At 43.7% G+C, this 12,931-nt stretch overlaps 1 protein-coding gene across 1 annotated transcript in view; it reads left to right on the top strand.

Moving 5' to 3' along the window:
* Positions 1 to 12,931, top strand: part of si:ch211-26b3.4 (connector enhancer of kinase suppressor of ras 2) — a 53,994-nt gene that overhangs the window by 31,824 nt on the left and 9,239 nt on the right. The window contains exons 9-14 of the mRNA XM_041944095.1: positions 2,256 to 2,402; positions 6,922 to 7,049; positions 7,169 to 7,380; positions 8,535 to 8,621; positions 9,417 to 9,625; positions 12,842 to 12,879. Coding sequence (XP_041800029.1) covers positions 2,256 to 2,402; positions 6,922 to 7,049; positions 7,169 to 7,380; positions 8,535 to 8,621; positions 9,417 to 9,625; positions 12,842 to 12,879 — 821 coding nt within the window. The remainder of the gene's footprint in view (positions 1 to 2,255; positions 2,403 to 6,921; positions 7,050 to 7,168; positions 7,381 to 8,534; positions 8,622 to 9,416; positions 9,626 to 12,841; positions 12,880 to 12,931) is intronic.

A 12,931-nucleotide genomic window follows, 5' to 3' on the forward strand; every position in this document is an offset into this window, starting at 1 on the left:
ATTCTGGCCTGGTGGGGCTTCTTGCTGGCCAACTGGATGCCAAATCTGTGCAGTTATAGGGAAAAACTGAGATATAATGTGTTAACTAGTGAGTTTAAAAGGTGCTGACATGCAGGCTTTTTAACCTTTGGATTGAGCCAGGCTGCCTGTTTCCCCCTGCTTCCAGTTTTTATGCTAAATTAAGATAACTGTCACCTGAGAGTATCTTCATGTTAAACAGACAAAAATGAGATTGATATTGATGTGCTCATCTAACTCTCAGGAATGCTACACTATCCCTTAATGAAAGAGGCCAAAGAGCTCATATGGTAGTGTTATCTGAGCACAAGAGGTCCTTCAAGAACTCTTAAACTGGCTATTTTTTATTTTCTACTTGTCCTATTTCTGTCATTAGGTAATGAATTACAGGTGTACAGTTTGAATTGATAAATCAAATGAATTATTGCAGTCCAGGGGAGTCCTCTTGTGTTTCAGTGGGCAGAATAGGACAAAACATACAGTAGTAACTTACCTCCATGGTGGCTCTTGTTGCTGGCGAACATTGGCTGAACTCAGAGTTCTGAACTGGGCGAGAGAGGAGGAAGCGGGCCGCTAAAGGCTGACACAGGCTGGTCATCATTATGTCAGGAATAGGGTCAGAGCAGTTTTGTCTGTGTGTGGGTGAGTGTGCGTGAGCGCGACGGCCTCTGCGGACACTTCCAGTGGCTGAGACCAGTGTAGCCAATCAATGGCCTGACGAGTGCTGCGAGCTCTGGAGACAGGCTGGCAGGAGCCGCGTGGAAACTCTGCAGTCAGCACTCCTTTCTTATCTTTTACCAACTCGCTCTTTTCCTCAAAATTCAACCCTACTGATGAAGCCAAATTTTATTTCAATATGATAGTGTTTTCAGACCAGAGTTACCAGGACAGCGTTGTGCATTGTGGTAGTGATTGCGGCAGTGTCTTGCTGTATTGGTAGCCAGTAACAACCTGTAATAACCAGTTTGGTGAAGTTTCAGTAATACATGTCAAGGATAGAGGTTAGGTAGTAAAAAAATAATTTTTATGCAGCAGTTAGGTGTGTCTGTATAGTCTGGCTATGGCATGAACCATATTAAAAGAAAGGACTCAAACCTGTAAACTTGTTAGTATAGTGATGTTTCAAATGTTTTAAATCTGCATGTAGATCCAAATTGATATCAAAGTACACATATTACGTTGTATATTATTTATATTTTATTTTTCTTTTTGCCTTGATAGTTGCTGTACACTCCACTGCCCACTTAAATGTATTAATCATATAAAGGGTCCAATGCAATATGACTTTTTATGTCATTAAAATATATGAATCAACTTTATGTTTACTTTCCAAACGGAACATCATAACCCTCATTAAGGTAAGATCTGTCACAGGACTGTTGTATTAGTGCACTACAGGATTCATTTCAGCCAAGAGTACCTAATAAATCGGCAAATAATTGCACATGGGAGAGGCTAACCAGATGTAGAGAAATGGTATAGCATAAAAACATTTTATGGCTCATTCAAATATACACCAGGTTTGGTGACGATGGCATATAATGGCCTTGGTCCAGAACCAGGGAACTAAAGAATTAAAGAAAGTTGACTCCCTACTGCCCTACTGTTCAGGAGTTGTGGGAAAACGGGGGCACTCTCTTCATTAAAAAGTGTTTTTCTGAGGCCTTTGGTCTAATTTTATACCAAAATTCACAGAGGAACATACAGGCCTGAAATGATATACAGCACAAACAATGGATATGGTCACTGTAATCATATGTTACATACTGGTAGTAGCACATGAGGGGCCCAAGAAGGGTTAAATGGTACAGCACAGGTATGTGTAAGAACTGAAAAAGCATATCACTAGAGTAGCTGCTAACTGCTGCTCACTATATTCTACTGCCTTTGGCTGTATAGCTACTAGCTGCTGTTAGCTAGTTAGCTTAGTACTCAGCGCTGACCATGAACTGCCAGGGTCCCCAGTTTGACTCTAGCTGGGAACCTTTGATGCATCTCTCTTCTCCTCGTTTCCTATAATATTTCTAGTGTCCCCGTGTAATAAAATATACAAAAACAAATGAATGGTAGCATGTGGCGTATTAGACAGGCAGTCCTCAGGTTTGTGTGTGGTGGTTTGCAGCAACAGTTTTTTAAAGCTTAGATTTGTGCGTGGTGGTTTTCCTCAGGCGTGCACTGTGTGTGTGTGAAGTGGTTTGCAGCAGTTGTTTCGGTAGCCCGGTGTGTGTGCTCCTCAGGTGGGCTGGCAGCTGAAGAACCTGGTCAACGCTCTGAGAGAGGATCCATGCGGAGTCATCCTCACGCTGAAGAAAAGGCCCCAGAACACCCTGAGCTCCACACCAGCTCTGCTCAGGAACGTCCGCTGGAAACCACTGGGCCTGCAGGTAAACGCCAGCAACACATGGACGCCCTTAACTGCAGTATTAGAACGAGCTGTTCGCCACATGCCGATCTGAAAAGCGCTGATTCAGTGACAGCCTTTACCGCATTTGAATTTCTAACAAAGAAGCGAGAAATCGTCGGTCTCGTCTTGTACATGTATATCTGTGCACTCTTTGTGCTTGCAGTTAAGGATTTGAGGTAGGATGATTTAGCACTATGTACAGTAAGTTGTGTTGTACCTCTGGCTTCATCCTTGACTCACTCTCAGCTCTGGATTTTTACTGCCCACACTCTCCATTCTCCTACTGGCATTTTAAACAAATATTTTCAAAGGAAACTTGCTCACTGTTTGACCTTGCATCAATCCCCCTGTTGAGCGATTCAACAAATCTCTCATTTTTTTACAGCCTGCCGTACTGCTGGCACAGTTGAAAGCCATTCATAAGTGTGTTGGTAGCTAAACCTCCACCTGAACAGAATTTATGCATACCAAAAGCATACAGAATATTTTTAGATAGAGATATAGAAAATGAAGTGGGTACAATAGCAAATTAAATCTTCTGTCTGTGCTTCATTGCTTTGCATTGAACTTCCAGCTCGGGGGCCAGTGCAGGGCAAAACAAGGTCACCAAAGGGTCCATCCACACTCCCACTCACAATCACATTCATATTTATTGAGACTTGGGTCTGATTCACTCAACCTCTGCCCCAAAGGACATCTCCTTTTCTGAAGAGAGTACATTTTTAATGTGAAGTATATCTAAAAGGTGGAATGTTTGTTTGAAGGCTTACAGCTCAGAGCGGGTGTACACATTTCACTTAAGGGCAAATACTTTGTAAATCCGTCACTCACTCAGAGCCCAGAAAAATCACTCGCATTTTGGTGCACGGAAAGAATAAGTTGTGCCGAGACGGACAAAAGGGTTAGGAGAGGGCTGTGTCTGATGACTGTCTGGTTGCTGCATGAGTGCGAGCATATAAATGCAGGATACATGTAAGTGCATGTTTACATGATAGGCTTCAGTGTTTTGTGAATATGGTTTCTATAATGACCTAGAAACCATTAAAACCTTGTACTAACCATAAAGCCCCCTGCAACTTCATCACCATCTCTGTCTTTAACAAGGTTGCTGCCTTGTTAGATCATCACTCTAAGTTGTTACCACAAGCTTATTGTTATATTTGCTGCGTGCAACAGCAGTGGATTGTGGGAATTCTACCCTGATGGGATGCTGAGACACAAACGCGCCGTGAGCGCCCAGATCAGAGCACCGAGATATCTGTGGGAGAAGAGAAGAAAGGAGTGTTTTAGATTTGTTCTCTCTCAGAGAGACTGGAGCTCTTAATTATTCATAAGCAACTACAGGCAGCTCCACTGGCTCTGAAACAAGAGCCGCTACTCAGCAAATACTGGAGATAATGCACTGAATCCAAAATATCCTGCTAAACAGCCTGTGTGTGAGCGAGTGTGTGGATACTGGGGGCGGGTGGGTGCGCGCACACTTCTAAGCATGGCCGTATGCGAGCTTGTCCATCTGTATGTGTCAACGCAAGTGTGTTTCTGTGCATGTTTGGGCACGCATGAAAAGAGATGTTTTCCGTCATCAGCCGCGTTGCTCCTTTGAGAGGTGAAGGAACTGGGTCACTGCACTCTGTAAGCTAGGTTCTGAAAGCATACTGTACGCACACACTCCAGAAACAAACACACATTCAACACATGCGCACGCATACCTCTAAGCCTGGTTTTAGAGGATGAATTGTACGGCTGTGAAGTTTAGCCCGAATGTGGCAAACGTTCAGCTGGATTATAACTGAATCCACAAAGGAAACAATTTATCTCACAAATTATCATGTGATTCCAGCCCTAAATCCTTCCATGGCAACCTCTTCTATTCTACTAAATAACAGCATATCTCTCTCTCTCTCTCTCTATGTGTGTGTGTGTGTGTGTGTGTTTGCATGTCTGTCTCATCTACGGTAGGATGGAGTAAAAGCAATTCAATGATCTGCTTTAATTACAGTGATGCTGGCAGTGATTTTGACCGATAAGTTGAGGATTACTGTGACGCTGCATATTGTGTTCGTGCTTGTCTGCTGCAAAATGTCCACGCAGGGATTCATTTCATGTGTGTGTGAAGGCCACATCAGCGTCCGCATCACAGGTCACTTCACCGGTCGCACGTGTGCCACACATTGTCTGTGACCCTGCTTTTATAAATCTGTTATATGTTTAGATACTGTACATAAATAACTGCTCTTTGAGAATGGATGCTATTTTAGGCAACATGTATTGGACGGGTATGTATTATTGATGGGCCAGCTGAATGGGTGAGGGGCTATTCCTTCTTTGGCATCTTACTTACGGTCCATTCTGTTGGTTTGTTTTTGTGACAGCGAATGCAAATCTCTGCCATGCCTTCACAGATAAAGGTTTGATCTATCGTCATTTTAATTGAAAACAGTTAATTAGCAGGGCCAGTATTAACAGCTTGTGATTTTGTTTTCATTATATTAGTTTGTCTGAAGCTAGTATCAGACTATATGTTGGTCGTTAAGTAGCAAGAAATTACAGTTTATTGCAGAAATCAACTCAAGTTTATTTTTTTTAGCTGAAAAATCTCAGACTATCTCAGTTGCTATCATTCTGAGATATGTACAGTGTGTGATAACCCAGTTTAAGGTATTCCTATCAAACATGCTTGTTTATGTGGCAAATATATCATTATCTGATATGTTTAACACACACTGATATCACTGTCAGCCTGTAAAGTCCAGTACTGGTCAGGCTCTAATTCAGTCTAAACTAAGATTCAATAGGCCTTTTTCAAAGACGATGTTTTGACATGCCACAGTAAGAAAAGCACAGGTATAAATAATGTAATGAATGATGTCTGAATTCCAGTTAGCTGCTTCAGGTTTAGGGTCCTGGTATTGTGCATGCTGGTTTACTGTCATGACTTGCTTTTCCAAACTGTGACGGGTCAAAATGTCTGCAGTGAAAAAGGACATATTGAAAACGGCGGTGTGTGTAAACTTACTGCTGTAAACTTTTTTATTCATACTGGTTCACTTTTGCCTTACATAGTCAAAACATTATGTTGAGCATATTCGAGTGTGTGCGCGTGTAAGTGTGTCTGCATGTGTGCATGCGCAGGTGCTGGGATTGGGAACATTGGTCTAGGGAGGGCAAGAGCATTAGATTTTTAGTTAGTTTGGAGTGGACGCAGCAGGGGTCAAATGGTTTAAGTGCTGTTTTAACAGAGTGGAATTTCGCCTGCTGTGGAGGTCCCATCTCTACCCCCCCACACACTTTTCCATGCAGGCAGCAGTGGGCTGTAATCACTAAATTACTGTTTTCACTCTCAGCTCCAGTCACCACACTGCGCAGCTCCCCCGCCTCGCTCTCCCTCTCCTGCACTCTTTCTCTCCCTCTCTCTCTCTTTGTCCTATTTCCTTTGCTCTCCCCTCTCTCCGCGTCCCTCTCTTTCCACCCCGTCTTCATTATTTATTGTGAAGCCGTCTTACTGTAAGCTGCCTTCATAAGAGGAAGACTGCGAGAGAGAAAGAGATGAAGATATAGACAGGGCCTGGGGATGGAGGTATTGAGGGGGGGGTGGAAAGTTAGGAATATGAAATGTATTCGCTTAATGCACTGCTGATGAAATGATGAAACACTGGGCTTCCTTAATGAGAACGCTGCCTGCCTCGCCATCGCTCGGGCTCTGTCTGTTTATCCATTCTGTCCACACTCGCATCTCCTCTCTAAAATGGAGCACTCCTCCTCAGTTGTACAGTAAAACACCACATTTTTCAAAACCTGGAAACCTCCTCCTCAGGGAGAAATTGTCAGTACGCGCTACGTATTTGTCACCCCAGCTGTTCCGGCTGTGAACAAATATAATTCACTTGAAATTTGGACTGAGTTTCCATGACATCAGAAGCGAGGCATCCTGTCCTCACGGAGGACCTGATGACAAATGAATCAACGCGTCCTTGAGTCAAGCTGAGGTAGGAGGCCACGCTAGCTTTCCTCTGTCCTCTCCTTCTCCTGTGGCACGGGAGAGGGGAGAGGGGTGAGGAGTGAGGAAGAACGGGGAGAGGAGAGGTTGTCATGGGAACAGACATGGAGAGCCCTGTGTGAGTGAAGAGGCTTGAGACAAAATGACAAAATAGCGAAGCGATTGAACGTGGGAGAGGCTGCACAGTCAGACAGATATAAAAAAAAGACAACATACCCAACATGGCAGCTCTCTGGAAATAACTCTCTTGTTTGTGATTCGGTGTTAAAATGAGTGCCGGCTGCAGCACAAGGAAGATATCACAAATAAAAGGTTCCCTTCCCTCGTAACGCCGTAAACTGTGTGCTTGTTTGTTTTTCTGTGAGGCAGGAAAAGATCTGCTGCTCAGTTTCTGCAGGTTGCGCTACTCTGAGATCCCCTCATCAGCCTCCGAATATACTTCATAACAAGGTGATCAAATAGAGTCGTTCTCTCCTTCTTTCGCTCCTCTTTCTCCCTTCAGCCGGTCCCCACCAGCCCCACCAGCACCTCCCCTACACCCGGTGGGACTTTGGGCATGTCCAAAATGGATGCCCCCAGCATGCAGGACGTCTACATCCTCTCTCCTGTCTCTGGGCTCTACAGCACCAGGTCAGACGCTTGCACGCACAGATGTTTGATGATGGTGATTATGTTGATTATCATGATCCTGTTGATGACACTGATGATGGCGCTGATGACAGTGATGATGTCAACTCTGCTCACCCCAGGGAGGAGCTGGGGCTGATGTCATGCGACGACATCAGCCGCTACAGCGTGAGCTCCCAGTCCGGCTCCAAAGGTTCAGAGGCAGTCAGCTACTACCTGGACCAGGACAGCGGCCAGTTCTTCTCCCTACTGGAGGGAGACGGACCCCCAGGGCCCGACTACGACAGGGGCCGCAATACGGGGGTCCGCCGGCGGGACAAGACCCCCACTCATGGTAAGACAGAGAGGCCAACTCGACAGTGTGAATGGGGCAGTAATGGCTGTGCTTGTTTTGTAAAGCAGCATGTTCTCTCCCACCAGTTTTCTCACCTTTTTTCTCAGAACTCCTCCTTGTGTGTTCATCACTTGCTTCATGGCTCCGCTTCTTTGTGTCTCTACATGCACACGACCCAAAACCACTGATCACATGCCTAAGGGTCAGTCCAAAAACACCGTCTCCAGCTCCCTGTCTGCCCCACCTGTGTCACCTTTGTCCAAGACAGCTTCCCCAGCATCCTGTACCGTCTTCGAAGACTCTCAAGGGGCCTATGATTCGCAAGGCGAGGGCCATGTGACAGGCGGAAGCATTAGAAGACTATTTTATGGTAGCCTTGCTAGCAATAGGTTACTTGAACTGTAAAGCTACCGTACTGTAAGCAGGTAATCAATGGAGTAGCACCCAACACAACTGGACTTGAAAGTTAGAAATGAAAACAACCTTATATTTAATCAGATTTTGAAAACTACATTTAATTCAATGTTTTTGAATTAACAGCGGGTCAGTGACAATGTATTGTGCAAAAGGCATCTCTCATAGTGACAAACCCACAGGGGATTATAACCTGACCTCGGCTCTGTGCAGATGTACTCAGCCTTTTATCCTCTTTTAGCTCATTGTTTTGGTTTTTACGGCTGTTAACCCACTAACACTGTTTTCAGCCACAGCAAGCAGCAAAAAAAAGCTCTATATGCTACCTGCCTGAGCGTTTAGCTGCTAAAGAACCAAATATTCTCCTCAGAAGCTGGTGGAGACCAAATTAGACTTAACAAATGAGAGTGACTTTTGTTAGTGGCCATGTCTTCAAAAAACATTAATGTTGCTTTATGCACTCAGGCGCAGTATTGAGTGGTCACCCGTGCTTTTGGAGTTTACTAACTGTGAACAGGCAACTTAGACACTATAACCTGAAAATAAGGCCATGTGACCTTTGCTTTGCGTGTCATAGCTGTCTCAAGAGTCTCCTGTCCCTTCCCCCTCACCTGCACACACTTTGTCTCACCTGTCCACCCCTCAAGCTGTCTCCCACGCTGTCTCTCAGTCACGCCTTCCCGTGACACCCTCACGCCCTCCCTCTAGCGGACTCTCTGACTGCTGATTGGTCGTTCCAGGTGACCTAAGGCCTGTTTCCATGCCCCCTGAATATAACTGGATGGCCGAGGCCAAGGAACCCAGCATGGGCAAGAGAGGGAGCCGAGGTACACACACACAAACACACACAAGTGCAAAAAAACACAGCCCCTCAACACAAACGGGTCGGACTGGTGCTGTGCTTTGCTCCATACTCAGCTCAATACATTTCAGCTCATCCTCTGGTTATCCATGGTGGTGTGGTTGTGTGAGGATACATATCTGCCAGGTATGTATCTGACATAGCGGCAAGTAAACATAAATGCAAGGAAATTGCATTTATACAGCCGCTCCGGAAATGAGGGTATTTCTATGTGACCAATTCTAACCCGCTTCACCGTTTTGTGGCGAGACTCGATCTGTATTCGACCGAGGTTCCTCCACTCTACCGTCAGAAAGTCCATGAATAACATTAAAGCACAATACTGCTGTCGGAGGTCTGCCTTTCTCCTTCTCTTTCTCTCAGTCACTTTTTAGTTTTTCACATTTAAGTATATGGATAATAAACAAATTAATTGAGAAGCTTTTTCTATCTGGAGCTAAAGCAGACTAGCACTGTCTGTGACTGACAAGATTTAGCAGTAGTGCCCTCCAAATCAGCATAATCATTGCAAACAGATTAGTTGTATGTCCCCGGCTGTGGATCCATGTCAGATACTACAGCTCTGAGGCACTTTTATCCCTTTCTGTTGGGTTTTTATCTGTAAGGCTCTATTCAACCTCATCTGTTTCTACTCTGGGGTTCTCCCTCGACTCTGCGACGCTATCTCCCCCTCTGTGGTTTTCCTCCTTCTGTCATCCGCTCGGTTGAGCCTGTCCATCCTCTAACTGCTCCATCCCTCTACCACCCCTTATCCCCACAGATTCAGACAACTCCCTGCTGCGTTACCTTAGCGACGACAAGATCCTAGTTATCGAGGAGGAGCCCGAGGGTCCAGGCAGAGAGAGCCGGCGAGATTCCACCAGACGTTCCCGGCGCAAGAGCCGCAATCCCAGCAGCCCTAGCTTTCCCATCAGCCCCTCCATGCTGTCCTCCACCCTGCGCCTAGACCAGCCACCTGATGCTTTGCCTGTATGTACACAGTCTCTGAAGTATCCTTTCATATCTGTTCTCCTATATTCTGGGTTAAATGTAGTTATTTTAGTTCTTCTTATGTCTCTTAGATGCGACTCTGTACCTTTGCTTTCATTTAGCATGTGCAGATCTAAATAATAGTTATTGTCTCTATTAGATTTTTAGACACAAAACCATGGGAAAATATTGTCCATGTTGAATAAATACAAAAGTTACCCTTTAATATAACCATCTGAGATGTTTAAAGGGGAAATCACTCTTTACCTGAACTGCTAACATTCATAATAATAGCAATAATAATAAACCAAATTTGTATAGCACCTTTAGTATGAGAAATGCAGCTCAAAGTGCTTCACATAAAAAAGACAGAATGAACATAAAAACAGAAATAGAAAACGTAAGATAAGATGGAAAATAAAACCCACTTGATAGTAACAGTAAAAATGGAAGGAATAGAATAAATAGAACAGAATAAAGAGAATGCTTAACATAAAATGGAAAAAACACTAAATGATAATAGTAAAATAAAGTACAGCCATGCATAAAATCAAGTAAAATACAGCATTTTAAAAGAAGTACAGCAATGCATAAGTTTGAGGCAAAGTGCAAAAGTTCCAGGCCTGTAACAGCAAAGTCATCGCTAGTTAAAGGCAAACTGAAGAGATATGTTTTCAGCTGTCTTTTAAAAATATTTTGCGACATAGCGACAACTCAGAGATATTTGAAATGTGACAAGGAGTCCCAACTAGACACTTTTGTAAGGGGTCACACGCTAATGAAGATGAAGATGGGAGGCCCAGGTTTAATCTTTAACAGTGTGTGTGTGTAAAATCTGTAAACGGGAACTATAGTTGTCTATTTTACTCTGAAATGTGGTTCACTGAACTAATCAAACAGGTGAACTAAAAGTAATTCCTGGTGAATTTTTATCAATCATATCATCAATATTGGAGGCAGAATTTAGGTAGTTAATCATTTCATATGTAATTTTTTGCTTTTCTCAGGCCTTTTTACAGCACACATGATGACTTGTCAAAGTAGGAACATTATGCTGGTTCTGTCCTATTCAGGTGCTCCAATCAGCTGTGACAGTGAGACAATACCAAGACCCTGAACCTGACACAGCCACATGGAATTCAGCCATCATTACTTTTATTATTTACACCTGTGCTTTTTCCTGTGACTTGTCAAAATGTCTTCTGTAAAAAAGACCCATCAGTGGCACTAAAATCACCTTAAGGGCTTTAATCCTGATGGAGCCACTTAGCAAACTGGAATTGAGTTACCTCACTCGCTCTCTCACACAACTTCCCTTGTCGTACAGTTTGTGTCTGTGTCCTCTCGGAGGGGAACTGTGTGTGGTTTCAGGATAGGTCATGGTGTTCACAGATTCACACACACTGTTGTTCGCGCATGTGTGTGTGTGTCAGGTAGAGGAGACAAAGGAGAGTGAGGATGATCGTTGTCATTGCATGGCTGCCAGCTTCATGGATTATGAGAATGACAGTAACACTCTCAGACACACCCCTCCGTATCTTTGCGTTTTCGCTCACGCACACGCAAGCACATATGCACCCACACACTCACACACAGAGGCATACACAAACAGACACACTCTGGCACACAGGAGCACATTTGTATGCAGGGTAGCCATCTCACGACTCGTCCTAACTCATCCTAATATCCCCATCTCCTCAGACACGCCTGAGTCTAAATAGGAGTTTATTCAGGACAAACACACACGCACACACACACGCACACACAAACACACACACATACAGACACAAACACATATCCCTGTGAGCAGGTGTATGACTCAGCATCAGCCAGACCAATTACAAGCGCAACTGACAGACTGTGCTTAAAACACGATGCGCGCAAACACGCACACACATACACGGGCCGCTAACAGCTTAGCTAACGCCAGCCCTCTCTAACCCTCTCAGCTGTGTGTCTCTCGTGGTGGTGACTCATATCTGTTCGGTGGCACATGAAATAGCCTTTACTGTCCTGCACTAACGAGCATACGCTAACCTTAATGACCTGCGTGTTTTCTCTGTCTCAATCTCTATTTTCTATTAACACTATACACCAACATTTAAGCAAAAAAAACATGTTATTTGAACTTACTGATGGACAGTTTGGAGTGAAGTTTAATGTTTTCATGGTTTGTCACACCCCTCAGTGTCTCACACAGACACACAATGCGCCCCGTCTGTATGAGACGCACCAAGCTTTCCATGGCGTCCATGGCGATATTTGAAGCTCAGCACAAGGTGATGCAGTATAAAGAGCAGAAAAGTCCATGTATGCAGGAGGGATGGGTAAAACACAGGCCTTTCACCCAGGAGACCAGGGTTCATGTCCACTTTGAAGCCAAAAGGCAACACTGACTTAATGTACTTAACTTGCGTCACATACATAAATATTCTTATTTTAATCCAAACCCTGATGTTTTCCTAAACCCAAACAAGTGTTTCTGGTGTCTAAATCTAATCAAACTTCAACCATTTCACAACACTGACCACGTGTTAGAAAAGCTTTTAAAGGTTTTTAAGGTACCCTTTACCATACAGATGGTAAAGGGTACCTTTTGCATCCATGTGAGACGCGAAGGGGTTTGACAGAAACATTAGCGTTTGATGACTTGGGAATGAGAACAGGTTGAGATTAGAGGGCCCCTGACCCTATCCTAAGTCCCAGAGCATGTACCAGGTGGGCCCATTCATCTATATGGAAAAAAGCTTTTTGGGCAAGAGATTATTAAAAAAATGTTTTTTTATAATCCTCAAATGAAAATGTAAAATTGTGGAAAATGCATTTCATTGGGAGGGTTAATAGTAGTGGTTAATATCAACTTTTGAACAATTCTTGCATCAGCACACCTGATTCAATTATAGTGACTATGAAACTATGCATATTGCTTGCTAGTATTGTATTGAGTTGTGTTTTAGTTTCTGTCTTAGTTTTTCTTTTTTATTTACGAAATTTGTTAAGTTCCAACTTTAAGTATCTAAGTACACTTTTAAAACAAAAATTTATTATTATTAGTAGTAGTAATAGTAGTGATATAGTAAGTCAGATGTGTATTATGTGGCACAAGAGTAATAAGGAGACAATACCCTTCATGTAAATGTTTATCTGTGTGCAGCCATGTAGGTGTGGACAGTTGTTAGAAGCGCTTTAATGAAGTCTTTTTTTCTTGCCTCTCAGCGAGGTGCAGACACGCTGCGCGCAGACACAACAGACAGGTGAGTTTGTGTTTGTGGTTGTTTGTGGTTGGACCACATGCTTGTGATTGAT

The sequence above is a fragment of the Chelmon rostratus genome, chromosome 9 (genome assembly GCF_017976325.1).
Source record: "Chelmon rostratus isolate fCheRos1 chromosome 9, fCheRos1.pri, whole genome shotgun sequence".
Taxonomy (NCBI): Eukaryota; Metazoa; Chordata; class Actinopteri; order Chaetodontiformes; family Chaetodontidae; genus Chelmon; species Chelmon rostratus.